Source organism: Salarias fasciatus, chromosome 5 (genome assembly GCF_902148845.1).
Source record: "Salarias fasciatus chromosome 5, fSalaFa1.1, whole genome shotgun sequence".
NCBI lineage: Eukaryota > Metazoa > Chordata > Actinopteri > Blenniiformes > Blenniidae > Salarias > Salarias fasciatus.
The window spans coordinates 1,443,033-1,470,269 of NC_043749.1; the positions used below are offsets into that span (position 1 = coordinate 1,443,033).

Here is a 27,237-nt window from a genome sequence, read left to right on the forward strand (position 1 = left end):
ACACTGTAAACCAGGTAGTTTGTGATGTCCAGCGCCGAAGTCAGAGGCAGCAATGCTGCGTCGGAGCTCCAGTCTCTAGTTTTGAGGTCATATGGATCGATGTTTTTAATTGTGGACAATTTAGCCACATACCGTTCTCTGGCCTCCTCTTTGAGTTTGTCTCTGTACCATGTCCTCTTGTTGCTCTAATTCTTCTCCATATGGGGAAATGGCCAAGAAAAAAAAAAAAAAAAAAAAAAAAAAAGGTAATAAAATCACTGTGGTGCGGCTCACTGCTCTGTTGTTTAAAAATACCAGGCCAGGAAAATGGCGCATGGGGGGGAGGGGGGGCATGTCGCCGGTTTGTTCACGTGTCTGCAAAGGACCGATTCATCCCCAATGGCTTCAGTTAGGATGAACAATACTCGCTCTCAATATTTTCTGTCACATTGCTCCACTCATCAGCTCTGCCCTCTAAGCCCTCTTCTGTTTGCGATCGAGCCATTCATATAACTGTATACTTTTTGAGAACGCATATGTTAGGAGACCATTTGAAAAATAAAACAGAGAAGCTTCATCCATCACCATGGAAATGCAGACAGGGATCAATCTGCATGATTGCAATGATGTTGTTCATAGCTGTTTATTTGTGATAAGACATATGTGAATTGAGTCTGACTACATGCTCATCATTACTTTCAGCTTGTTACAACCGGCTCTTTTAATTGAGCTCTTAGCAGCTCCACACTGCTGAGACTGTTTCATCATGTGACCAAGATGTCAGGTATAAAAACACAACAAAGCATTTCCATAAAAGATCGTGTCTTTTTGTGAGAATAAAATGTATTTTGGAAGAATATGCAAGGTAATTCTGATCCATGAACATGGCCAAGGAAAAGGAAAATCCATTTTGATGAATGCAATGAAAATCTGTTGAAGAAAACACCAAAAGGAATGAAATTTGTTCTTCTGAGCAACTTATTCGAGGACACAGTCCCAATTACTACAGTCTCTGAAGGTAGTTTCGTGGAGGCCGGTTTGAAAGGTTGAAATATATCCTCCAGGTGAGAGTCCAGTCTGACAGGAAGTCCTCCTCCTCTTTTATTGGGGAAGTCAAACTCCCTCCTGCAGCCTGCAGCTGAAGAAGCTTCCACTTCCTCCAGTTTGTTCTAAGTTTGAATGAAACTGCTTTGAAATGTTTCACTTCCGTCTCTGAACACTGTAACCAAGACAACAGATGGTGAACCATGGAACAGACAGGTTTCACTGCAAAGGGAAAAGGAGAAAACTTTGTACTTCAGACTGAAAACTTTAAATCATGAACAGAAGGGTCCATCATTCATTTATCAGACTTTTATAAAAAGCCCAGTGAAATAATGTTTGTGTATAACAGAATGGTTCTAGTTTCAAATAAAACATCTGAGAAACAACAAATTGTCTTCTTTAATGCAAGTGAACATGATGAATTAGAGGTTTCAATGATGATAACTTTGTAGTGTGACACTCAATGCTTAAAGTGATCCAAGTCCCTGTGGGAGTCATTCAGAGCATTTCCATAGAGAGCCACTTTGCATCAGCAGCACCATGCTCCAGTGCTCTGGGAGAGTTTATAGTCCTGACAGTTGAAGACTGGATGACTGACAGCTGTCCTTCAGGACAACAGAAGACAGAGAAATCCTCCTCATCACAAACATGAGTGTGATCTGCATCCTCATCTGGACTCTCCTCTGCTGCTGCTTCACAGGTAAAGTCCAGAGAATCCAACTCCTCTCCTCTATGAACATCCGTCCCTCTGAAATGAAGCCCACAAAACCATGAGGCTGCTTTCTCTTTCTGTCTGTGTCTCCTCAGAGTCCAGAGGCCAGGTCACAGTGACTCAGTCTGCAGCAGTCAGCTCTGCTGTGGGACAAACCGTCACCATCACATGTAGGACCAGTCAGAATGTCTACAGCTCCAACTATTTAGCCTGGTACCAACAGAAAGATGGACAACCTCCGAAACTGCTCATTTACGATGCCAGCACTCGATATTCAGGGACTCCAGATCGTTTTACAGGCAGTGGATCAAACTCTGACTTCACTCTGACCATCAGTGAAGTTCAAGCTGAAGATGCTGCAGTTTATTACTGTCAGAGTTTTCATTATCCCAACAGTCAACATGTGTTCACACAGTGAAAAACCGTCGTACAAAAACCTCCCTCAGAAACTGAAGTGACTGCTGCTCACGGATACACTTCACTGATTCACTGATACACTTCACTGAACACACACACACACACACACACACACACACACACACACACACACACACACACACACACACACACACACACACACACACACACACAAACATATCAACAGATTTATTTAATATTTACAGAGGCTGGACAAGTTTCAGGTCATTATCAAATCAACAATATTATTGATTGAAACCAGATGGTTGTAGTGGTGTAACACACATGATGAATGCTTCCCATGTTTTCCAAAAACACTTTATTGGAGTCTGACTGTTCCTCTCTCGGTATAATGAATGACGACAACACAACTTTCCCTGAAGTCAACTGCTCAGGATTCATTAAACTTCCTAAGTTGTGAACTCTTGACATGTAAACTAATAAACAGCAAGAACAGAAGACACAACACAACACACACTTAAACCAATATGCAAAGGATGCAAGCATGTTAAAGGTAAAGGCTATTAGACCATCTCCAAGCAGTTTGATGCTCCAAGAAAGTTTGATGTTCCTGTGATTACAGTTGCATGTATTATTCAGAAATTCACAATTCATTGGACTGTAGCCAACCTTCCTGGACATGGCTGCAGGAGGACAATTGATGACAAATCAAAGAGACGGATAATATGAATGGTAACAAAAGAGCCTAGAAAAATTTCTAAAGAAATTAAAGGTGAACTTCAAGCTCAAGGAATGTCAGTGTCAGATTGCACCATCCGTTGTTGTTTGAACCAAAGTGGACTTCATGGGAAATGACCAAGGAGGACAGCATTGTTAAAAACAAATCATAAAAAAGCCAGACTGGAATTTTTCCAAACTATATGTTGACAAGCCACAAAGCTTCTGGGAGACTGTCCTATTGACAGATGAGACAAAAATGGAAGTTCTTGACAAGGCACATCAGTTCTATTTTCACAGAAGGAAAAATGAAGCATATCAAGAAAAGTAAGTAAGTAAAATTTATTTATATAGCGCTTTTCACAGACATCGTTCACAAAGTGCTTCACAGTATAAAAATCACAAAAAAACATTTCACAGTACATAAGAACAAGGGGAAAAGAAATCATGTAGACAGTATGTGTTTACTGCCAAGACAGCACTGACTGGGGGTCTAGAATGCCTTCTGAAATAAATATATCTTTAAGAGTTTCTTAAAAGCATCCACCGAGTGCAGGGAGCGCAGGTCCGGAGGAAGCTCATTGCAGAGGCGCGGGGCAGTGGATGTAAATGAGCGGTCACCCCTAGTTTTAAAACGAGTACAGGGAACTCTGACAAGGTTCTGGTAAGAGGACCTCAGGCTTTGGGCCGAGCTGTGGGGTGTGATGAAGTTTCTGATATATGTGGGAGCCTGACCATGTAGAGCTCGGAAGGTCAGCACCAAGGTTTTAAACTGGATACGGAATGCAACAGGGAGCCAGTGGAGGGATTTTAACATGGGTGTAATGTGGGACCTCCTGAGTTTAGTTGGAGGCTGTTGTCTCTTAGCCACTACTTGATTAGTGATAAGCAGTTTAGTGATAAGAACACTGTCCCCACTGTGAAACATGGAGGAGGCTCTGTTATGTTCTGGGGCTGTGTGATGCACTCAAAATATGTGATAACATTTATGCAATTAAATTATCATTTTATTTTGTTTATATCAAATGACTGCATCATCAGTACTTTCATTGTAATTAATTTGGGATTTATTGTGATTCAGTGTATTTGAAAGATGAAGAGCGGAACCAATGCGCGAGGGTGCTGTTCCGACCAGGTTCCTCTTGGTGCGGCCCCTGCCCGCCTCCTCAGAGGAGTTTTGGGAAGAAACGCAGGCGGTTCGTGTCTTCACTTCTTTAAACACATTTTCCTGTTTTCCAGGTCAGTGTACTCTGAAAATCACACAGAATCAAAACAGAAACTTAAGTCTCTTGTAGCACAAGTCGGATGTGTTTGGAGCATGTTTTTTTTCCGAGTTAATTGATTGAAGGTATGAATGAATGAGTGGAGACGGCTCGGCTTTTTCATCCATCGCCAGTGTTATCATAAAGTCAGCTCATCTACCGTCTTCAGGTGGTGGTCCTCACCACGAGTCTCTGGAAGTCTCTAAGCCGGCCTGGGCGAACCGCACGAGGGCTGCGGTGCGCGTGCGCGTCCGCGGCGCGGCTGGGTCTCTCCTGCGGTGGGTCCCCGCGGCCAGGCCAGCTTAGAGACCTCCGGAGACCCTCGGTGAGGAGAGACATCCAGGCGGAACGTGGCGGGTCCCCACACGCAGTGCGGCCAGGCCGGCCTGGAGACCTCCGGAGACTCTGTGGAGCAAGCTCTGGGCCGTTTACCCACCTCGGCCCCGACTCGGACCAACTCGGCCCCTGGAAGTCAGACGCTCGATCGACATGACAGCCAAGGCCCAGCCAAAGTGCCTCTCTGCTGAGGAGAGGAGCTCTGCGATGTTCCCATCCGAGCTAATTGTGGCTAAGTTAGAGAAAACTGTCAGCTGACCCACCTGAAGACGGTAGATGAGCTGACTTCATGATAACACTGGCGATGGATGAAAAAATATAGCCGAAATGAGCGATTTTGCAGAGGTTATGGCCCGCGCTGAAGCTCTATTGCCGTGGCCCCCTGCTAAATCGGTTGGATCTAAATAACTTCTGAAGGACCCTGAGCTGCACAATGTTTTTCTGAGTGAGTATATGAGCATGCACACACCTATAAATAAGGTCCAGGTGTCAAAAAAACCAGAGTTGCCCTTTAATGTTAGATTTTTGTGGAACTGTAATTAACTGATCTGTTGAGTTTATTTGTGCTTCTTCTGTGCAGTGTGTTCAATATGAAGAGAGTCAAAACCTCAAATACAGAATATGTGTGTGAATTAACTGTAAGATTGCACTACATTTAATACCATTTGCAAGTAGTTATGGAACTTGTATGGATACTTGAAAATAATTGAACAAATCCTGTTTGATGTTTGTGATGGAACTGAAAAGTGATTGTGAAAAGATTCATATTGTTCTGGATGGACTAAACAACAAAAGGTCACTGAAACAGACAAATGTTAAGATGATTTATGATTTAGGTTAGGGATTTCATGGTTGTGTTGAGAGAAGTTTTTGGGGAGAAACGCAGGCGGTTCGTGTCTTCACTTCTTTAAACACATTTTCCTGTTTTCCAGACGAGAGACAACGGATCACAATCTCTTTGTTACAGTGGTCACAATACTTTGGGACCTGTAACAAATTGTGGGGGCTCGTCCGGGATTGGTTCTCTCCACGACCATTGAGGGAGAGCTGATCCAGTGATACCAGAACCATGAGACCAGGGCGACGAGGCGTTACTACATCCAAGAGCCAGCTGGTGGGTGTCCAAGCCGCACTGCTGATCTGGGAGAACAACGCACGCCAGTCTTCAGAGAACTACATTGCTGGTTAAACACACCACTTCACACTACATACCACATCATCAACAACATCACCACCACACACCATGTCTACAGAACGCAAGAACTTAGTGTGGGACATCAAAAAGAAGCTGTTCAGACTTTCAAATACAGATCTCTATGAGGTTGCAAAGAGCATCTCAGCCGACAGTGAGGAGGCAGCGAAGTTGAGTCCAAGCAACGAGGAGGGCTGCATGGACTATGTTACCTCCTATCTGCAGTCTGACTTTTTGTTAGATATTGAAGATGAGAGTATGAGTCAGTTGTTGGTATTGAATTATTTCATATGTAATGTTCATGGACATGCTAAACTTGATCCACCCATTGAGACTCTCGACCCTACACCTCAATCATCCCTGCCTTCCAGCAACACACAATACAAACAGCTCCATTCTCACTCAAACACACATGCCAACACAACCACACAATCAGTGGAAAATTTGGAAAACAATGTATGAGGAACTTGGTGAGAGGCTTAGACAGTGTGAAGCAACAGCTGCCCCATCAGTCATTATGCCCAACCATTATATTGAATCAGAAGCCCACCCAATGCAACAACTAACCCAAGAGAGGATGGTTCCCCTGAAAGATCTCTCCTACCTCCAAAGACGTGAATTCAAAATACATGGAGGCCAGATTGGGGATCAGAGCTCCAACATAAGCTACAACACCCTTGGTAAGCAAATTGATGAAGGACTCAGAGAGGGCTTTGCAGAAGCAGAAGTGGTCCGGGGTGTGCTGAGAATTGTTAAACCTGGCACTTTTAAAGACATGCTTATGAACAAGGAGGAAATTAGTGTTTCTGAACTCAAAGGTTTCCTCAGGTCCCATCTTGGTGAAAAAGTGACGACTGAAATGTTCCAGGAGCTGATGTGTTCCAGACAAACTGAACAGGAGTCACCTCAGCAGTTTCTGTGTCGGATGATCGGGCTCAAGCAAAAGCTCCTTTTCCAGTCAAGGCAGGCCAACACAGGTATCTCATATGATCCAAAAACCATTCAAGAGGTTTTTTTCCACACAGTGTACCAAGGTCTAGCTGCAAAACATGGGGATCTTCGACAAAGATTAAGACCTCTCATCTCAAACAGTCAAGTCACCGATGAGGAAATTCTTCACCAAGTGGTGGAAATTATAAGTGACGAAAATGAGCACCAGCGCCGACTTGGCCAACACTCCCGTCAGAAGACAATATGTGCCCAGAGTGCCAGGGTTGAGACAGCAGGTCGACAGAGTGAGAACAAGTCAGCTGACAAAGTACTGGACAGTAAGAATGATCAGATCATACAAAACCTCAGTGCACAGGTGGAGACACTGACACACATGGTGGCTGCTTTAATTGATCGACAAGCAGCAAGTTCCCCCAGCACCCATCCACAAACATCTCCAGTCCGAGCACCAACTTATCCCTAGCCACAACCAACCCCTCAACCTACTCCTAACAAATTCTCCCAACATCTGCCAAGTCAAGCCCCTGTTCAAGTGAAGAGAAAGATAGCTCGCTGTCCAAATTGCACAGAACAGAACTTTCAAGAGTGCAACCACTGCTTTGCGTGTGGAGAAGTTGGACACCGAGCAGTGGGATGCTTGAAGCGGAAAAAATTTCAGGGAAACGGGACCCGGTCTCTGCAGAGGGACAACCAGAGGCCGACAGAGTTTCAGTCCCAACCAGTAAGCCAGACCCCTGGGCTCCCATTGAAACAGGCTAAATGCAACAGACAGGCCCCAGTCCTTGCCAGTCAGTGCACTGTAAAACACAACATTCCCCTGACTGGAAAGAAAACTCAACTTAAATGTCAGGTTAGTGGTATCCAGTGACAGTGATTTTTCACTCGGGCTCACAAGTGAGTATTATTGATCGACAATGGGCTGACACTCACATTCCCAATTACACAGTGAGACCCTAAAAGAACTCCTTGACACAGACTTGGACGTTTATGCTGTGAATGGACAGGTTATCCCCTATGATGGGTGGGTTGAACTAACTGTCAACCTTTCAGGATACGATGATCCCAATCTCACGATACAAATCCCCTTTTCTGGTCAGCCAAATGTCACTACCCCAGCCCTTAGTAGGAGCAAATGTACTCGAAGCAATCTTCAACAGTTGAGAGCTCTGTGCAGATGCCGTTGCCACAGTTATCAGTCTTATACGCAGAGCATTTGGGGTGGAAGAAGAGGAAGTTGTTGCTATGGTCAATTTCATTCAAGCCCCACAGAAAACTGGCTGTGACCCGACCACTGTGCGAGTTGGCAAAGAAAATGTCATCATTCGAGCAGGAAAAGTAGCACATGTGTGCTGCAGGGTGCCCCCAAACTTTGATCCCACCGATCCACTCATCCTCTATGAACCTGCAGAAGACAACAATACATTAGGGCAGCTGAGTGTAGGAGAAGGTCTCCTGGAAATAACCAACACCCGGCCACCTTAAGTCAAGATACCCATCTCCAACTCCTCCAAGCATGAGGTGATTCTACCAAAGAGAACTCCTCCGGGCACCATCCAACACATGGCCAAGGTTCTAGAAACAGATGCACCAGAGTCACAGGCTGCTCTTGCTGAAACAGAAGTAATGACTGTTGAGGTGAACAATATTACTTCTGCCGATGACACCCCTGCAAAGCAATGGTTGCCACCTGTTGACATCAGTCATCTGAGCCCTGAACAAAAAGTGAAAGTAAAGGAGGTGCTCCTCGATGAGTCTGGAGCACTCTCTCATGACAGTGGTGACATTGGATGTATCTCCTCTCTACAAATGGAGATAAAGGTCAAGGATGACACCCCAGTGCAAAAATGCTATGCCTCCATCCCAAAGCCCCTATACAGAGAAGTAAAAGAGTACATCCAGGAGCTCTTGGTCAAAAAGTGGATTGCGAAGTCCAAATCCCCCGACGCTGCCACTGTCATTTGCGTCAGAAAGAAGGATGACTCCCTACGCCTCTGTATAGATTATCGGCTTCTTAACAACAAAACTGTTCCAGATCGACACCCACTTCCTCGGATCCAAGATCTGACTGATTCATCGGGAGGATACAGCTGGTTCTCAATTCTCGACCAAGGCAAAGCCTACCACCAAGGCTTCATTGAAAAAGGATCAAGGTATCTGACAGGATTCACGACTCCGTGGGGATTGTATGAGTGGGTCAGGATATCATTAGGATTGTCAAACGCCCCAGCAGCATTCCAGCGGAGTATGGAGGAGATGCTCGACACACTCCGTGATGAATGTTGCATCCCCAACCTCGACAACGTGCTCTGCTTCTCCAAATCCTTTGATGAGCATTTGCAAGTTCTTCGAAAAGTCCTCCAACCCCTACAGCGTAATGGGGTAAAGTTGAAGCCTGAGAAATGTGAGATGTTCCACCGAGAGGTCCGTTATGTTGGTCGACTGGTGTCAGCAGAAGGGGTGAAAACTGATCCAAAGGAGCTGAAAGCCGTGTAGGTATTGAAACACAAAACACCACCAACAGTTGGCGATGATCGGCAGTTGCTTGGGTTTATGAGCTATTACAGAACATATGTGCAGGATTTCTCAGGCGTTGCCAAGCCCCTCTCTGACCTGCTTCAGGTAAAGTCAGACTCACTGCAGCCCAAAACATCAAGAGGAAGGACAAAAGGTTCCCAGCTGTTATCCCGAACCCCAGTGAAGTGGACTGAAGAACATCAGCAGGTTTTGGAATGCCTGATTGACATGCTCACCTCTCCCCCAGAACTGGCCGATCCAAATTTCACACACCCTTTTGTGCTCCATACGGACGCTTCCCAGAACGGCCTGGGAGCCATCCTCTACCAGCAACAAGAAGGGAGGTTGAGGGTGATTGGGTATGGGTCACGTACACTAACACCAGCTGAACAAAACTATCACTTGCACAGCAGGAAGCTTGAATTCCTGGCCCTCAAGTGGGCAGTATGTGATAAGTTTAATGACTATTTGTTCTATGCCCTTCACTTCACAGTATTCACAGAAAATAACCCACTCACCTACATTCTCAGTACTGCAAAGCTTAATGCAGTGGGCCACCGGTGGGTTGGCCAGCTGGCTGATTTTCACGCCGATGCTAAATATCGGCCCGCCAAAACAAACATCGATGCCGATACATTAACCCATTGTCACCTTGACATAAATGCATTCATGTCAGAGTGTTCTGAGGAACTGCCAGCAGATGCAGTTGGTGCCGTATGGGAAGGGAGCCAGAGAGCCCAACAAAAAGATGTAGCCGAGGTGGCAGCCCTTAGCTTGGCATCACAAAACCAACCTGACACAGAACCCCTACAGACAGTAAGTCATGATGGAACAGAGAGCTGACCCAGTGATTGGAAAAGTTATGAAGTTAAAGGAAAACAACACGCCATTCACAGAACACAACAAAGGGAGTATGAATGCAGCAACAAGAAGACTCTTAAGGGAGTGGAACAGGTTACACATCGAAAATGACTTACTATATCGAAAGACCACAGACCGAAGGCAACTGGTCCTCCCTGCCATCTATAAGCGCACAGCTCTCACTCACCTGCATGACAACATTCTATGAGCCCTGACCTAAATATTATCCAACATCTTTGGATGGAGCTGAAATATGTCGTCTGAAAAAGGCACCATTCCAACCTGAGGTGACTGGAGCAGTTTGCTCATGAGGAGTGGCCAAAATACCTGCTGAAAGGTCCAGAAGTCTCATTGACAGTTACAGGAATTGTTTGATTGCAGTGACTGCCTCAAAAGAATGTGCAACTACATATTAAGTTAAGGGTACCATCATTTTTGTGTTGGCCTGTTTCTTGAGTTAAATTTTTTTTAATAATTCTCTTGAAGCATGGTTGAAAAGCAATGTCTGACTTTCACTGGATAAATTTCAGAGAATTTTTATTTATCACTGCTTTTGTCAGATTCAAGTTGTTTCTCTGACGACTTAGAATTTTTATTTCATTAAACGAAGGGGACCAACAATTTCGTCCACGTTTTTGTTTATTAATTTAAAGAAAAGTTTCTTCATTTCTTCATCATGAATGAAGGACACAGCTTCCTCTGACTGACTGTGTTTTGAGTCTGTTTGACATGAAAGTAATTCAACAACAACAGCTGGAATACTGAGAATATCTATCAAATGACATTTCTGCTCCAAACAAGGTGTTATGATTATTTGATTGCTGGAAAAAACTCATCCAAGACCAAAGAGTTGACATGAAAAGAGTGTTTATTTTGTCAAAGCTGAAAGAAAATCATGATGAAAGAAGATGAATATTGATGAAGAGAGTTTGGTTTGATGATGGAAGAAAGTGAAAGAGAGTGAATGACAGAGGTGAGATGAGTGTGAGAGTCAAAGCAGTGTGAGAGTCCCAGTGAGTCCGGTCAGGACTGGGAACACTGGTCTCTCCTCAGTGTCTCTCTGAGGGGAGTCTGGGAGCCCTGGGTGGCCTCACAGGTCACAGAGCCCACCTTCCTCCACTGGTCTGCAGGGAGCCTCAGGGTGCTGCTCCAGCTGTAGAGGCCGTCCTTCTGCAGCACCCCGGGGCTCCTGCTCTCCTCCCAGCTGCTGCTGCTGCTGCTGTCCTCCACCTTCCAGCTCAGACTCCAGCCTGAGGGGAAGCCCTTGTTGGCCAGGCACATGAGCGTGGCCTTCCCCTGCTGCAGCTCCTCTCTGGAGGGGGGCAGCACCGTCAGGGTGGGGGGCCTGTCACCTAGGAGACACCAATCAGATGAGAGGACAGGGAGCAGCCAGCTGTCAATCAAACAGCACACACCTGGACAGCTTCAGTGGGACACACATCATTTTGTCCTTCAACAAGTTGCTGCCAGATGCTTTTTCTGCTCCAGCAGTCACTCACTCACACATTGTTTCACTTCCCTTTGAAGTAGCCTCTCATGCACATCAGCACAGAGAGAATCATCCCACAGTTTGACCTGAAACACCTCAAACTACACTGGAAGGAACACAAGCACACGTCTCAACCTTTACTGGCAAAGATTTGCATCAACGTGATCAGAAATTTTACACTTTATAACTTATGAGAGGAAACTTTAACGAAATGAGCTTTAAAATTTGAACATTTGAAAAAAATGTTGATAAGATAACAAACCATAAGGTTTTGACAATTTTTTTTAAAAAAAGTGATCATCACGAGTTATATTTACATGCAAAATGACATGGATATGAACTGAATAACAGAAACAGAATGCAGAACCATTGTTTTCCACCAAGAATAAAGCCAGCTTTGATTAGAAAACACTCAATAAAACTAGAAGAATAAAGCCTGCACACAATACAACACAAACACATTTCAAACAGTGGACATGTCAACGAAAACTCTGTCCAAAGACAGACCAGTGCACCAAAACTGTCAATAAATACACAGGTCAGTCTAAAAACACATTCAACATGAGACTGGTAGAGTTAAAACAGTGTGTTACACAGCCATCAGTCTCTGAATGAACACACTTAAAGAGTCACAACATCTGTTTTTTTGACTGATTAATTACATATATTGAAAGAGTCACAATATATTTCTTTATTTATAATGTAATCCTGATGGAATTTTAATCTGGTGAAAATTTCGAAATAAAATGTTCTCCTGGTGAAAAAATTAAAAAGCAAAAGATCTGAGCTATGTACCACATTAAATCTGGGGAGAATAAAACTTGATCAATAAAATAATTCTAATGAAAAAACATGAACATATCCTTCTCATTTCAAATCATTCAAAACAAGGAACAAAGTCTGAATTTGAAATATTTATCTGTCAGTATTAAAAGTAGAATCAACTTACTTCCAACATCCAGTCTGGTTCCTCCACCGAACGTGTACCACAGTGATACAAACTCATTGAGCCGCTGTACAAAAACCTCTGACTGTAGAGAGACACCACTCTGACTGTGAAACAAACAAACTCTGCAAAACTGCCTTTACTTCCTTATTCAAACTCAACACAAGAGAGCAATTCCTACACTGACAATGTGTACATTTATATGTATATTTAGAAATATATATATTTTTTTAATGTATTTTAAATTTTTGAAAATTATTCTATTGGAATGTATTTCTATATACATTTGACATTAAAAATGCATGTAATGATTATATAAATTATATTTATAAAAAAAGAGAACTCATCTTTATATTCCCATAAAAGTCCCATAAAAGTCCCTGCTGGAGTCAGTCAGAGCATTTCCATAGAGAGCCACTTTGCATCAGCAGCACCATGCTCCAGTGCTCTGGGAGAGTTTATAGTCCTGACAGTTGAAGACTGGATGACTGACAGCTGTCCTTCAGGACAACAGAAGACAGAGAAATCCTCCTCATCACAAACATGAGTGTGATCTGCGTCCTCATCTGGACTCTCCTCTGCTGCTGCTTCACAGGTAAAGTCCAGAGAATCCAACTCCTCTCCTCTATGAACATCCGTCCCTCTGAAATGAAGCCCACAAAACCACGAGGCTGCTTTCTCTTTCTGTCTGTGTCTCCTCAGAGTCCAGAGGCCAGTTCACAGTGACTCAGTCTGCAGCAGTCAGCTCTGCTGTGGGACAAACCGTCACCATCACATGTAGGACCAGTCAGAACGTCTACACTTCTGGCAGGACACACTATTTAGCCTGGTACCAACAGAAAGATGGACAACCTCCTAAAAGGCTCATTTACAGCACCAGCACTCGAGATTCAGGGACTCCAGGTCGTTTTACAGGCAGTGGATCAAAATCTGACTTCACTCTGACCATCAGTGGAGTTCAAGCTGAAGATGCTGCAGTTTATTACTGTCAGAGTTTTCATTATCCCAACAGTCAAGCTGTGTTCACACAGTGAAAAACGTCGTACAAAAACCACCCTCAGAAACTGAAGTGACTGCTGCTCACCGATGCACTTCACTGAACACACACACACACACGCACAGTCTTGTATTTCTATCCTTGTGGGGACCGTCCATTGACTCCCATTCATGTCTAGCCCCTAACCCTGACCCTTACCCTAACCCTAACCCACACCACAACAAAGCCTAACCCTAAAGAAATGTTTTTGCACTTTTAGTTTTTTCAGTAACAACAACATGGTCAAGAAAACACTGTTTCTCCTACTTAGGACCGGAAAAAGGTCCCCACAAGGCACGTCGTTCCACGTTTTGCTATCCTTGTGGGGACATTTGGCCCCGACAAGGATAGAAATACAAGAATGCACACACACACACACACACACACACACACACACACACACACACACACCTCAGTCATACCCTCAACATACCCCTATCCCTCCCAGCCCACCAGCCCCCTCACCGACTACAAATACTTCACTGTTTAACAACCAGCTCTCTCCATATTGTTTTTTGTTCACATTACCAGTGAACAGTGATTATGCAGGATGTGGTTTGCATGTTCTCCTCATTAGAATACCGTATCTATAAATGGGACAAAAGTCGGGCATCTTTTCCACTGATATTGTATTTGGATGGTAAGACTGGCATGTTGAAAACATCCAAGCACCAAGTCTCATTGATACACATGTGACATTTTGAATTAAACAGGTTGTAACCACAGATCATTGGATGTCTGTAGAAAATCTCGTGAATAATTTTACTTTAGGATGAAGGAGAATTTCTCACCTCCATCCACTTTCATGCACTGGTTCTAACAGTGCATCTCCGATGCTGCAGAGACACAGTCAACGCGGTGTCTAGTATGTTCTGTCCTATAAGCACGGTCTCTAGGTGTACTATGTCTATGGTCAGTCAGCTGAGAAGCTTGGTTCTTGATTGGCTAAATTTCGTTCCACTTGACAGTTCTCTCAGCGATTTCTCTGCAGCGCTCGGCTTCAAACAGTCACAAAAATTTGTTGTTGGAAATATTGAACAAGTTCAACATATACGATTGTCTTTCCCGACCGGTTTTGGAGCCGATTGTCAGGACAAATTCTCTCTTGACACACCACAGACATAAAGATGCTCTTACAGGAGAATCGTTTGAGAGCAAAGATAATCGGCAGCTGTCCGCGCGAGGTCTGGAGGAGGCAGAATCAGAACAAAACCAGCCCAATTCTCTTGATGTGTGTGGCAGTTAAATGTCTCTTTACGTGTCTTTAGATGTCTTATCCATGTTTACATAATGGAAAAATGTTGCAGACAACCTTAGATTGTGCAGTAGGTCTCACATGTGTACTTCTGTTTGGAATATCAAAACACATATTTTAGTGTGTGTGTGTGTGTGTTTGCGCGTGCACCACCTTGCATGTGTTATGTGTGCATATGTGCCATGTGGAATAAGCCTGTCCCTCTGTGAATCAAACATTAGATTTGCTCTGAGCAGGCTTTGCTGATTGATAAGTAAGTAATTTATTGTTCTTTTCTTCTGTGCACATTGCTTATCAACTTTATGATTGACTGCACAATCAATTGCAGAATCAATACTGAAAAATATTTCTGTTTCTCCTGAAAAGGTAGGGAGATCAGCAGTTCTGGTGCTTCAGGTAGGACATGACGGTTCAGTAATCATTGTTGGAGTACCTCTGAGTTCACAGAAGTTGAAGTTCCTGTATTTTGGCATATTGACTTGCAATACAAGCTGGCATCTAAATTGTTTTAGTATTGCATTTAAACGAAATACCATGGCATTATTTCAGTAGTGGTGTTGTGTGAAGCCTGGATCATGCTTTCTGCATCCGTGTGTCTGTGTCTGCTTTGGAGCGTACACGCACCACCGATACACATGAGCACTGACCCTTGCTCCCTCTCAGAGAAAACAAGCTGCACGCATGCACATATAAAACTAAAATGATGACTAAATGAAAGCAGAGGGAGACGCAGTTCCTTTGTTTGCTGCATTTCGCCGAAGACGAGGAAAAAGTAAGCGTTGATATAGTGTTTATTTCCGTCTCCCCGTTCCTGTTTCCCCGTCTGCTGCAGAGTCTGTGTCCCGTCCCCATACTCGATCTGCTGCAGAGTCTGTGTCCTGTTTGAGCCCATTGCGTCTGCCCCGTGGTGCGCCAGGAGGTGCACCTTGGGAGGGGGGGTACTATCTGTGCCCCTGTGGCCTGATGGGAGCGCTCGGAGCCTGTTTTGTATTGTGCATGTCCTGTCTTCCTGTTTTCTGTCTGCCCTCATGTTCTCCTGCCTGCCTCGTTACTGCCCTAATGTGTGGCACCTGTGTCTCCCCTTACTTAAGCTTATAGTAGAATGCTGCCTCACATTTATTACAGGATTTCCTTAAAGCATTTACTCCGATGCAAAATGCTGCCAGTGTTTTGATGGAGTTCAGGGAGAACGTTGATGAGGCCAAGCCTGATTCTCTTGGTGAAGCTACCAAACAGGCAAGTTAAACAAAGTTTGAGTCAATCAGGGGAGTATTGCACAAAACCAGGATAAGGGATTAAGCCGGCAAATTGTGGTTATCCTGGACGAAGTAAGCCTCAAGTCGACTGCACAAAAGCTGGCCAAGTTTATCCCGGGCAAGTCACCATGGTGATTTATTCTCTGCAGCTAGCTGCTCCAGAGCAGGCCAACTACCCAGGATGAGATTAAACTGCTGTCAACAATGTGAGAAATGGGTGTGGTTTACAGCATTTCCATGATTTTTCTTCACATTACATCATTTAATCATCCTGCAGCCAAATCTTACTACTGTAGTTGTTACATTTGCAGAGTCTGGTTCACTTTAGTAATATTTTGTTGCACAGATTTTATGAAGACCAAAATAACTTTCAACACAGACATTTCAGAATCCTTTCTTTATTAATACAAGTCCTACAATAAAAGGTTCACAATTATTGTAAAGACAATGAAAAAAAAAAAAAACCTTAATGAAATTGGTACTAAACCACACTGATGTAAAAAATAAAGAATAAGAAATAAAATACAACAACCCTGAAGTTACACAATGAGTAAAATGAGAAACAAAGGAAAAATAAATGTATCACACCACTAAAATGGACTACAATATAACAGACAGCATATCATTTTGTCTTAACTGTCTCCTGAAAATAGGAAAATCGTCCTATTTCAGGACTCCACCTTTAAGAATGAAAGGGTCCCACATCATTCTGACTCCACTTTTTTAACGGCTTAAATCATACAGAAATTCATTCTCAGAAGACAACAAATTTATCACTTCATTTGATAATTGCTCTTTGGGCGACGCTTAAATTACTGACCAGAATGCAGAATATTTTTATGTTTGGTTTTCACCTGCTGCAGGTTCTTTTCTGGCCGGACAGGTTTGTTCTTCATGACAGATGAGGGATGAAACAGAACACAGCAGGAGAACAATTGATTCAATAGATAACACGGACACAGGGTTGAAATTTTCTTAAATAAACATCCTACATATTGGCAAAATGCTGTTTCCCCCGTGTATTTCCTGTATTTTATTATTATTATTTTGTATGATCATAATCACGGATCGTATGCAGAATTAGGCCATTTTTAGTGGATGATTTGCGCATCACTGTTTCACTTTAATCAAGATGCCGTCCTGCATGCAGTACTTGTCCTCACCATTGAAGCGTGGGGGCGCTATGCCTTAAACGTCACTTAAGGCAGACATACAGGCTTGTAATAATGGATGTGTTTTGTGTAAAGTCCTCGCTCTGGGGCACCTCCCTTTTTAAGTGAGCCCCCCCCCCCCCCCCCCCCCCCCCCCGCCGTGAACGTGCACTTATCCTGATGCGCCACACCTGGCTTGAGTAAGCCGCGTCTTTTCATCCTGGCTCGGCAAACGTGCAACCGATTAATCCGAGAAAACACCGACTTGGCTTACTCAAGTCGCATATTTTCATTTATCTTGGATGTATTTATCCTGATTTTGTGCAATACCCCCCAGGGCCATAAAAATTAAGTATCACTTTGAAGACAGTTGCCTCGCTGACGCAGATTTTCAGGTGAACGTTTTCAATGCCTGCCTTGTCATAATCATCCAGCTGGGATCATAGATGTTCCTCACATTAGGAGTAGCTGTATTCCATTATAGTTACAGTATAAATTTGGTGTATTTTGAGTACAGTTATTTTCTACCAAAAAATGGGATTACTTGTGGGGATTACATCATGGCAGTGGTTCCCAATTGGTGTGCTGTGAGGCAAGTGTGTTTCCTGGGTTTTTGAGACAACCATATGTGGCAACGGGAAGAGAAATAGTAAATTGGTGTGTAGTGTTTTAACCACTGCTATGTGGAAGCTATGCACCCAGGAGCCAGACAACGCCACCCCAGGTGTTACACCCACGGAAATATGTATATCAGGAGGTGCCCCTTATGGCACCCAGGTCCGGGACTAAAGGCAGCAGGAGACGTGGTTCCGTTCAAACAAATAATCTTTTTATTAAATGCTTTACATCTCACTCACACTCTAAAAATGGAGGGAAAGAGGGGGGAGCCCAAACAGCGGCTGGCTTACCGTTGGGGACACAGTGTAGGAGGAGAGAAGAGGGTCTCAAAGGGATCACCCCAGACACACGTGAACACTTTCACACCAAAATAAAGATGGACACACTCAAACCATCGGGTGCACACACGTCACACAGGAAGGAGACCGTCACCCGGGGACACCTGCACCACTACCACCGTGCTCAGCCTCTGAAAGGGAGGAAAGAGAAATGAGTTGTTAAAAGGATGGGTTTCCTCGTAAACAAACACATCAAACAATAATCAAAAAGAATCATTCATCATAATCAATATAACACAGGTGGTGGGCAGTCACATCACAACAAGTAAAATAAATAAATGCAATGAACTGTAAACTGCCCCACCTGAAATTAATATAAACAAAACTTACTTCTTTTAACAAAACAGAAAGGGGGGAGGATACCCCCTTACAACGAAGGAAGACTTAACTAAGAAGAAAACAAAAGACAAAAAAAAGAAATATGCCATCACATGAAAAATCAAATTAAAAAAAAGGCAAACCAAAAGTAAGAAAAGAAACAACCAGTAACTGTGATGGCGCAACCAAAAACAAACGAAAAGTGGAAAACCCGAGTTCACACTCATTCACACAATAAAAGCGATGGTGGCCCATCACCCGATAATTGAGTCCATGGTGCTCCAGAATGACAGCCGTCACTGCCGGCTGCATACAGGTTGTAACCCAGGACAGCTGGGGGGGACCATGCCACGGTCCGGTAGACCCCAAGGAGCACCCGTGGTCCGAAGCTGCAATGATCGTCACGGCCGCACCATCAACACAAAGACATTTGTGCAGAGCCCAAGCATGAAGAATGGAGATATGATCAATAAAGTTTCTGTTAAGCGAGGCCATCACAGCTGTATTGTCCACATACCACACCAATAGCATCCGTCGGTCCACTCAAAATGGAGGAGGCACGGCGTATCGGAGGTAATCACCTACACACACATGTACAACAGCTGATTACAGCTGCTGTTGCTACCTGGCGACATGGCCCCGCACAAAGAGGGGGAAAATCACACTCACCACAGTTTAGTAGTAGCTCAGCACATGCCGCCGTTCCCTCAGATCAAAGCTGAGCAGAAACGCCGTTCACTCCAAGGCGAGCAGAACAGTAACACAGACCCAGAAGAGAGGTGCCCAAGGGGGCGGGACCTGCTGGAGCACAGGTAGAGTGTGCCTTTATAGCCAGCTCCCCCTGCTGGGATTGGTTAATTACTGCGGGCCACACAGAAACCTCCTCCTGCTACAGTCCACCCCCGCTTCGGAAATCGTCGCCCTGACGATGAACCCTTTGATTCCCACAGTACCACCTAATCCCATGGCCTAAAGACAGCGATCACAGCATTAGAGGCCAAGTCAGAGGGGCCTGCAGCCCCGTGGACGGGCTCCTGAACTGACCGTGGTAAACGATGGACATTTGGGTGTCGACCAGCAGTTGACCTTGCGGTCTGTCGTACTGTTGCTCCACTGGGGACATTGAGGGTGACTGAAGGCACAGCCAGCAAAGCAGGTGACCTGTGATCGGATACAGCAGGATCAAATTCTGGTGGTGTGAACAGCGACTGGGGAGTTGTGTGGGCCGCTGGGGCTGTTGGAGCCGGAGTTGCTCGTGAGGCCTCCTGTCCCAGCAGAAACAAATCCCCATCACCTGACAGCTCATCAACAACATCAACAGGCACAATGGTGTATACCGACCCTCCCTCAGTCGGTGCTCTCACCACTCTGTAAACCACAGGGCCCCAGAGATCTTGGATTTTCTGACGGCCTCGCACACTAAAATCCCACAACCTTACCAACTGGCCTTCCATCAATGGCGCATCTCGGACATGTCGGTCATAGTTTTTCTTCCTGCGTTCAGCCGCGACCCTCAACCTTTCTCGGGCCCCTTCAAAGGCCACATGTAACCGAGCCTGGTGCTCCTGAACCCACTCATGAATGTCGCCATGAACAGGATCTGGGACTCTACCCAACAGGAAGTCCACTGGGAGTCTAAGTTCTTGCCCAAACATCAAATAGAAGGGGGACTCACCAGTGACCTGGTGGGGAGTCGTGTTATAGGAGTACAACACCTGTGGCAAGCTAATCTTGTTTACAAGACACCGGCAAGGTCCACAATAGGTTGTGGAGGGTGCGATTGAAACGCTCACACTGGCCATTACCAGCTGGATGGTAAGGAGTGGTGTGGGATTTCTGGATGCCATAGAGGTTACAGAGATGTTGAATAAGCGAGCTCTCGAAGTTACGGCCCTGGTCTGAATGTATGCGGGCAGGGACCCCGAACTTAAAGAACCACTCGGAAACCAAAACCTGAGCCACCGTAGAGCCTCTTTGGTCCCAAGTAGGTACAGCAAGCGTGTATTTGCTGAAAACGACAGTCATAATGAGCACCTTTTCCAGGCCATTATGACTCGGTTCCAGGACAGTGTAGTCCATGGCCAAAATCTCATTAGTGCGAGATGCCAGCAAATGCCCCATAAAGGCCCGAGCAGCTGGTTGGTTGTCTTTGGCAACCTGGCACCTTTCACAAGCCTGACACCACTGGGCCACATCAGAAGACATACCCGGCCAATAACACCGCTGCCGCAGTAGCCCCAATGTTCTATGTACACCCTGGTGGTCATGGCCCTGATGATCTTGCATAAGCACCTCTCCCTTTAAAGCAACAGGCAACAACAACTGAAGCATCATTTCGGCCCCATCGGGGCGGAAGACCTTCTGGTACAGGATCCCATCGCTCTCGACCAACCGGTCCCATTGACGGATCAACGCCAAAGCGGGAGGAGATAGTTGTCTCCGCTCCTGCACATCAGGTTGCCGCTTCCGTCTCCAGAACCCCAGGATCTCCTGCAAAACCGGATCTGCTTCCTGTAGGGCCTGAAGATCAGAGGGTGTGTGATGTGGCAGGGCAACTACAGCAGCCTGCGTGACTCCCGTCGGTGCATGCCCCAAAGCCTGCTGCAGCAGCTCAGGGAGTGGTGTACCAGGGACAATGATCTCCAGGGCTGATGGCTCCGGCAGATGCTGGCGAGAGAGCGCATCTGCATTCTTGTTGCTCCTCCCAGACCTTACTTCAAAGTCAAAGGATGCTAACTGGGCAGCCCAACACTGCTCTGTTGCACCTAGCTTAGCTGAAGACAAGTGACTGAGGGAATTATTGTCAGTGTATATGATACACTTGTGGCCCAGCAGGTACTCCCTAAACTTCTCTGTCATGGCCCACTTAAGGGCCAGAAACTATAGCTTCATGGAGCTATAGAGTATTTGCAGCTGACGTTACACACCTGGCCTCGCAATGCATGCTGGGATGTGGCCGCCATGTTGGAAGGAAAACAAACCCGGAGCGCCACAGTGTTTCTGGTGTGCTCGGCAGAGAAGTCTGCATCAAAGCAGCGAAAAAATGGTTCTTAGCTGTGTAGCAGCTGGGTGTAGCGACTACAGAGAAAAAAAGGCAGGATCGCCATTTCACAGGTTTCCGGCAGATGTAGAATGGAGAGAGAAGTGGATCGCTGCACTTCAGCGTGCTGGTGAGGAACACACAACGCAGCAGTGGCGACCAGCAAGAACCAGTGGAACGTTTTGTTGGAGGTGTGTGTGCTTTTATATATTTGCCCTCTTCCTCTGTTAAACCGATGATTGATACGATCAGGCATCTCTTCCTCTAGTATTGTTTTGTAAACCTCGCACGGCAGAACCAGCCACAGCCGCACTCTGAGACCAAAAATAGATTCGCAAACAATAGGCAGGCTTAAACACTACTTTGTCTCTTCAAAAAATATGTTTAACGCATTCCGAATTGTCTGTTCTGTGTTAGTCCATGCTGATCGGAGTCTTAACCTGTCATTTTCCTCTCTTCCTCGAGGCTCTTGCTCACTTCTCTCCCCCTCCCCTCGGGTCTCCTCCGCACCCAGACTAAATGTGTACTGCATGTTTAATGTACTCATGTTAGTTGCAAAGCTGCAAGCCGCTAAGCTTTCACTTGATCCAAATTAATTAATATGGATCACGAACCAATCGTGATCCATATTAATTAATTTAGTAATGTGGACTCAGTCCATAGCCTTAGCAGTGATCATAACGTTATCTGAGTGGCATACGCAATGTTTAATGTTGATTTTCTTTTTTCCCCGTTTCTAAATTATTTCAGGAACTGTCAGCAACGATCCTGTCTCTCCTGCATACATACCATCGATCTTCCACCTCGTGCCATCCCCCAAAAAACCACGAAGACAGCGAGCTCTTCAAAGCTACATGCACAGAGAGGATGCAACAAAAAAAAAAGAGGGGCAGTTCAGAGAGCAGTCAGAGTATTGAATAAGGCACGGTACTATGAACCTTCGAACAAAATATTTTTACATTCTGAACTATTAAAACTTCATGATCTAGTTGATTTTTACACTGCGCAGCTGCTCTATAAAGCCAGTAAATCCTTGCTACTGGAACAAATTCAACACTTATTTATAATTAGAGAAGGAGAGTATGATTTAAGAAGATCTATGAACTTTAAAGTACAGGGGGCACGAACAACTAGAAAAGCATGTGTGTGTCTGTCAAAGGGGTTCGGCTTTGGAATGGATTGGAAACACAAATTAAGCTACGTTCAACTCTGTACAAATTCAAATCACTGTATAAAAGAATGGTATTAGTTTAGTATATGGTTCAGGAAGAGCTTTAACTCTTGGGGTACCTGATTTACTTAAAAGTACTGTGTAGTCTGTGGGTGTTTTGTTGTGCAGGTTAACAAGACTCATTATTAGAAAGTGTTAAGAATTGAGATCTCTATTGGGCTGGTTGCAAATGTTAGGCCTTAATATTGTTGTCATTGCTATCGTTGCACTACCATTCAGAGATAATGACAATGATAATAATAATGACAATAATTCTGCTGCTACTGCTGATACTACTGCTGCTACTACTACAATTTATGTTACTAACTATAACATTAATAAGAATGATGAGTCTTGCCCTATAGAACAAAACAACCGGGGAAATGGTACATCTTCAGGGATGTTGCAGAATTACAAAATAAATGGGTATGCTTAATGCTTAAGGCACGTTTGTGGTGTATATGTGAGTGCATGTAGGTGTGAATGTATACATACCGGTATATGTATTTAGGTTTACATGGTGTCCTTGTCATTGGTGTATGTATGTGTTTACAGTTGTATGTATGTTTGGTTAAGCACTTGTTTCGTTATGATTGTAATAGCCATTTGTTGATTATGATAGGATAATGTATATAGCAGTGCCTGGGGGTAGGCTTTAATAAGCTCATTAGCTTCGGCATACTCCTTTTGAGCTCACAATGTAAATTTTCCTTTTTTTTTGTTTTCTCTCTCTCTTTTGAGTATAAATGATGTTGTGGACTGCTCAAATAAACTAAACTAAACTAAACTAAACTAAACTAAACTAAACTAAACTAAACTAAACTAAACATTTTAAGGAGCTTTTCAAAGGAAGGTTCACATTCTGTCGGCCTGATCTCCACAAAAAGGCTTTTCTAAAGTGGAAAAACTTTTTCTAGATCAAAAATGGCTATTACATTTATCCATTTAGAGATGGACTGGAGCTGGAGGAAACATGACATCTGATTGATTGTAAAGATGTAAAGACAAGTTTAAGTCAAAGATGACAGTGAGGTTTCTGACTGATAGTTTGATGTTTGTGTCAGGGAGGACAGAGGCTTTGTCTGTGGGGGTGGTGGGATTTGAGGGACCAAACAGGAGGATTTCAGATTTGGATTTATTGAATGGGAGAACATTTTGGGCCATCCAGCTTAATGATGCGGGAACCTTTATCCAAAAATGATTTGAAAAAATAGCAATAACTTCCAACACATGCGTGTGTGTACACTGTGTGAGAGCCGGATTGTATGTTCAGTGAAGTGTATCAGTGAGCAACAGTCAGTTCAGTTTCTGTTCAGTCTGACTGAGGGAGGTTTTTGTACGACGGTTTTTCACTGTGTGAACACAGCTTGACTGTTGATCTCATGATAACTCTGACAGTAATAAACTGCAGCATCTTCAGCTTGAACTCCACTGATGGTCAGAGTGAAGTCAGAGTTTGATCCACTGCCTGTAAAACGACCTGGAGTCCCTGAATCTCGAGTGCTGGCGTAGTAAATGAGCAGTTTAGGAGGTTGTCCATCTTTCTGTTGGTACCAGGCTAAATAGTTGGAGCTGTAGACATTCTGACTGGTCCTACATGTGATGGTGACGGTTTGTCCCACAGCAGAGCTGACTGCTGCAGACTGAGTCACTGTGACCTGGCCTCTGGACTCTGAGGAGACACAGACAGAAAGAGAAAGCAGCCTCATGGTTTTGTGGGCTTCATTTCAGAGGGACGGATGTTCATAGAGGAGAGGAGTTGGATTCTCTGGACTTTACCTGTGAAGCAGCAGCAGAGGAGAGTCCAGATGAGGACGCAGATCACACTCATGTTTGTGATGAGGAGGATTTCTCTGTCTTCTGTTGTCCTGAAGGACAGCTGTCAGTCATCCAGTCTTCAACTGTCAGGACTATAAACTCTCCCAGAGCACTGGAGCATGGTGCTGCTGATGCAAAGTGGCTCTCTATGGAAATGCTCTGACTGACTCCAGCAGGGACTTGGATCACTTTAATCAATCATTTTCACTCTGGAGTCAAACTTTTGCAAGAATTTTCAGGAGATTGGTTTTCTGTTTTGATAAATATGATATTAAAATCATGATGTGTATTTCTAATGTTGTTAAATTTATATTGAAATACATTCCAATAAAATAATTTTACAAAATGGAAAATCATTTTTGAAAAATTCTCTCTAAATATACATATGGAATTTCACATTGTCAGTTGAAGAATTGGTCTGTTGGGTTTCAATCAGGACGTAAAAGTAGTGTTGTAGAGTTTGTTTGTTTCACAGTCAGAGAGTGGTGTCTCTCTACAGTCAGAGGTTTTTGTACAGCGGCTCAATGAGTTTGTATCACTGTGGCTCACGTTCGGTGGAGGAACCAGACTGGATGTTGGAAGTAAGTTGATTCTACTTTTGATACTGAAAGATAAATACTTCAAATTTAGACATTAAACCTTGATTTGAATTATTTGACATGAGAAGGATGTGTTCATGTTTTTTCATTGTAATTATTTTACTGATGAAGTTTGAATCTTCCCTGATTTCATGTGCTATAGCTCAGATCTGTTCTGCCTTAATTTTATCACCAGGAAAACATGTTATTTTGAAATTTGTACTGGATTAAATGTCATCAAGATGATCTGTCACAAAAACATAAATTGTGACTCTTTAAATGTTCTCAGTCAGAGACTGATGGCTGTGTAACACACTGTTTCAACTCTACCAGTCTCATGTTGAATGTGTTTTTAGACTGACCTGTGTATTTATTGACAGTTTTGGTGCACTGGTCTGTCTTTGGACTGAGTTTTAGTTTACATGTCCACTGTTTGAAATGTGTTTGTGTTGTAATGTGTGCAGGCTTTATTCTTCTAGTTTTATTGAGAGTCTCTTAATCAAAGCTGGATTTATTTTTAGTGCTATTTAATGTCTCTACATTCTGTTTCTGTTATTTGTTTTATATTCATGTTATTTCACATTTATATAAAACTTGTGATGGTAAAAAATTGGTCAAAACCATATATGATCTTATCAACTTTTTTTAAAATATTGCTCTAAACATTGAAAAACATTTAAAAACATTTATTTTGATGTGAAGCGCACGTTGTTAAAGTTTCCTTCCAGTGTAGTTTGAGGTGTTTCAGGTCAAACTGTTGGATGATTCTCTCTGTGCTGATGTGCATGAGAGGCTTCTTCAAGGGAAGTGAAACAATGTGTGAGTGAGTGACTGCTGGAGCAGAAAAAGCATCTGGCAGCAACTTGTTGAAGGACAAAATGATGTGTGTCCCACTGAAGCTGTCCAGGTGTGTGCTGTTTGATTGACAGCTGGCTGCTCCCTGTCCTCTCATCTGATTGGTGTCTCCTAGGTGACAGGCCCCCCACCCTGACGGTGCTGCCCCCCTCCAGAGAGGAGCTGCAGCAGGGGAAGGCCACGCTCATGTGCCTGGCCAACAAGGGCTTCCCCTCAGGCTGGAGTCTGAGCTGGAAGGTGGAGGACAGCAGCAGCAGCAGCAGCTGGGAGGAGAGCAGGAGCCCCGGGGTGCTGCAGAAGGACGGCCTCTACAGCTGGAGCAGCACCCTGAGGCTCCCTGCAGACCAGTGGAGGAAGGTGGGCTCTGTGACCTGTGAGGCCACCCAGGGCTCCCAGACTCCCCTCAGAGAGACACTGAGGAGAGACCAGTGTTCCCAGTCCTGACCGGACTCACTGGGACTCTCACACTGCTTTGACTCTCACACTCATCTCACCTCTGTCATTCACTCTCTTTCACTTTCTTCTATCATCAAACCAAACTCTCTTCATCAATATTCATCTTCTTTCATCATGATTTTCTTCCAGCTTTGACAAAATAAACACTCTTTTCATGTCAACTCTTTGGTCTTGGATGAGTTTTTTCCAGCAATCAAATCATCATAACACCTTGTTTGGAGCAGAAATGTCACTTGATAGATATTCTCAGTATTCCAGCTCTTGTTGCTGAATTACTTTCATATCAAACAGACTCAAAACACAGTCAGTCAGTGAAGTGGCCCAATAATGTGTGAATGTTTTAGATGAAAAAGCAGAATAAATTGATGAACAGCAGAGATTCAGAACAGTTGTTCTGTTCGATCTTGACATTTATCACAGCGGTTGGTGATGTTTGGGTAGATTTGTGGCAGAGGAGCATTGGAGGAATGAATCCTTAACAGGAACTTGAACTTTGAGTGTGAAACGAGCATAAACTGAGCTTTCATGAACTTTCTTGTGAGCAGCAAATCATCCTCAATGTTCAGACCTGTTTTGGTAAAATGAAATATTAAAGTGTTTCTTGAGTTCTTTTTGTGTCTCAGACTGATTTGGTCATGCAGGCAAGCCGGATGTCTGTATCAAATCAAATCAAATCAAATCAGATTTTATTTATATGGCACTTTTCATATTAATAAAAACAACGCAAAGTGCTGAACATTAAAAACAGTCATAAAAACAAAAAGAATAAAAACCGCGCCATCAAACAGTATGCACCACACACACACTCACCCTCACCCTCACACTCACACTCACACTCACCCTCACACTCACACTCACACTCACCCTCACACTCACCCTCACCCTCACCCTCACACTCACACTCACACTCACACTCTACCATTAATT

The 27,237-nt window shown here is 44.1% G+C and overlaps 3 gene segments (V, D, J or C); 2 read left to right on the forward strand and 1 right to left on the reverse strand.

Moving 5' to 3' along the window:
- LOC115389295 (Ig kappa chain V-III region MOPC 63-like) overlaps nucleotides 1-27,237 on the forward strand; it is a 204,960-nt gene that overhangs the window by 163,233 nt on the left and 14,490 nt on the right.
- Nucleotides 1,658-26,376, forward strand: LOC115389293 (Ig kappa chain V-III region MOPC 63-like). The segment is given in 4 exon segments: nucleotides 1,658-1,723; nucleotides 1,831-2,142; nucleotides 24,967-25,002; nucleotides 25,970-26,376. Coding segments are annotated over 4 exon segments (729 nt in total).
- On the reverse strand, nucleotides 10,894-24,480 carry LOC115389294 (Ig kappa chain V-III region MOPC 63-like). The segment is given in 4 exon segments: nucleotides 10,894-11,298; nucleotides 12,385-12,422; nucleotides 23,966-24,275; nucleotides 24,383-24,480. Coding segments are annotated over 4 exon segments (729 nt in total).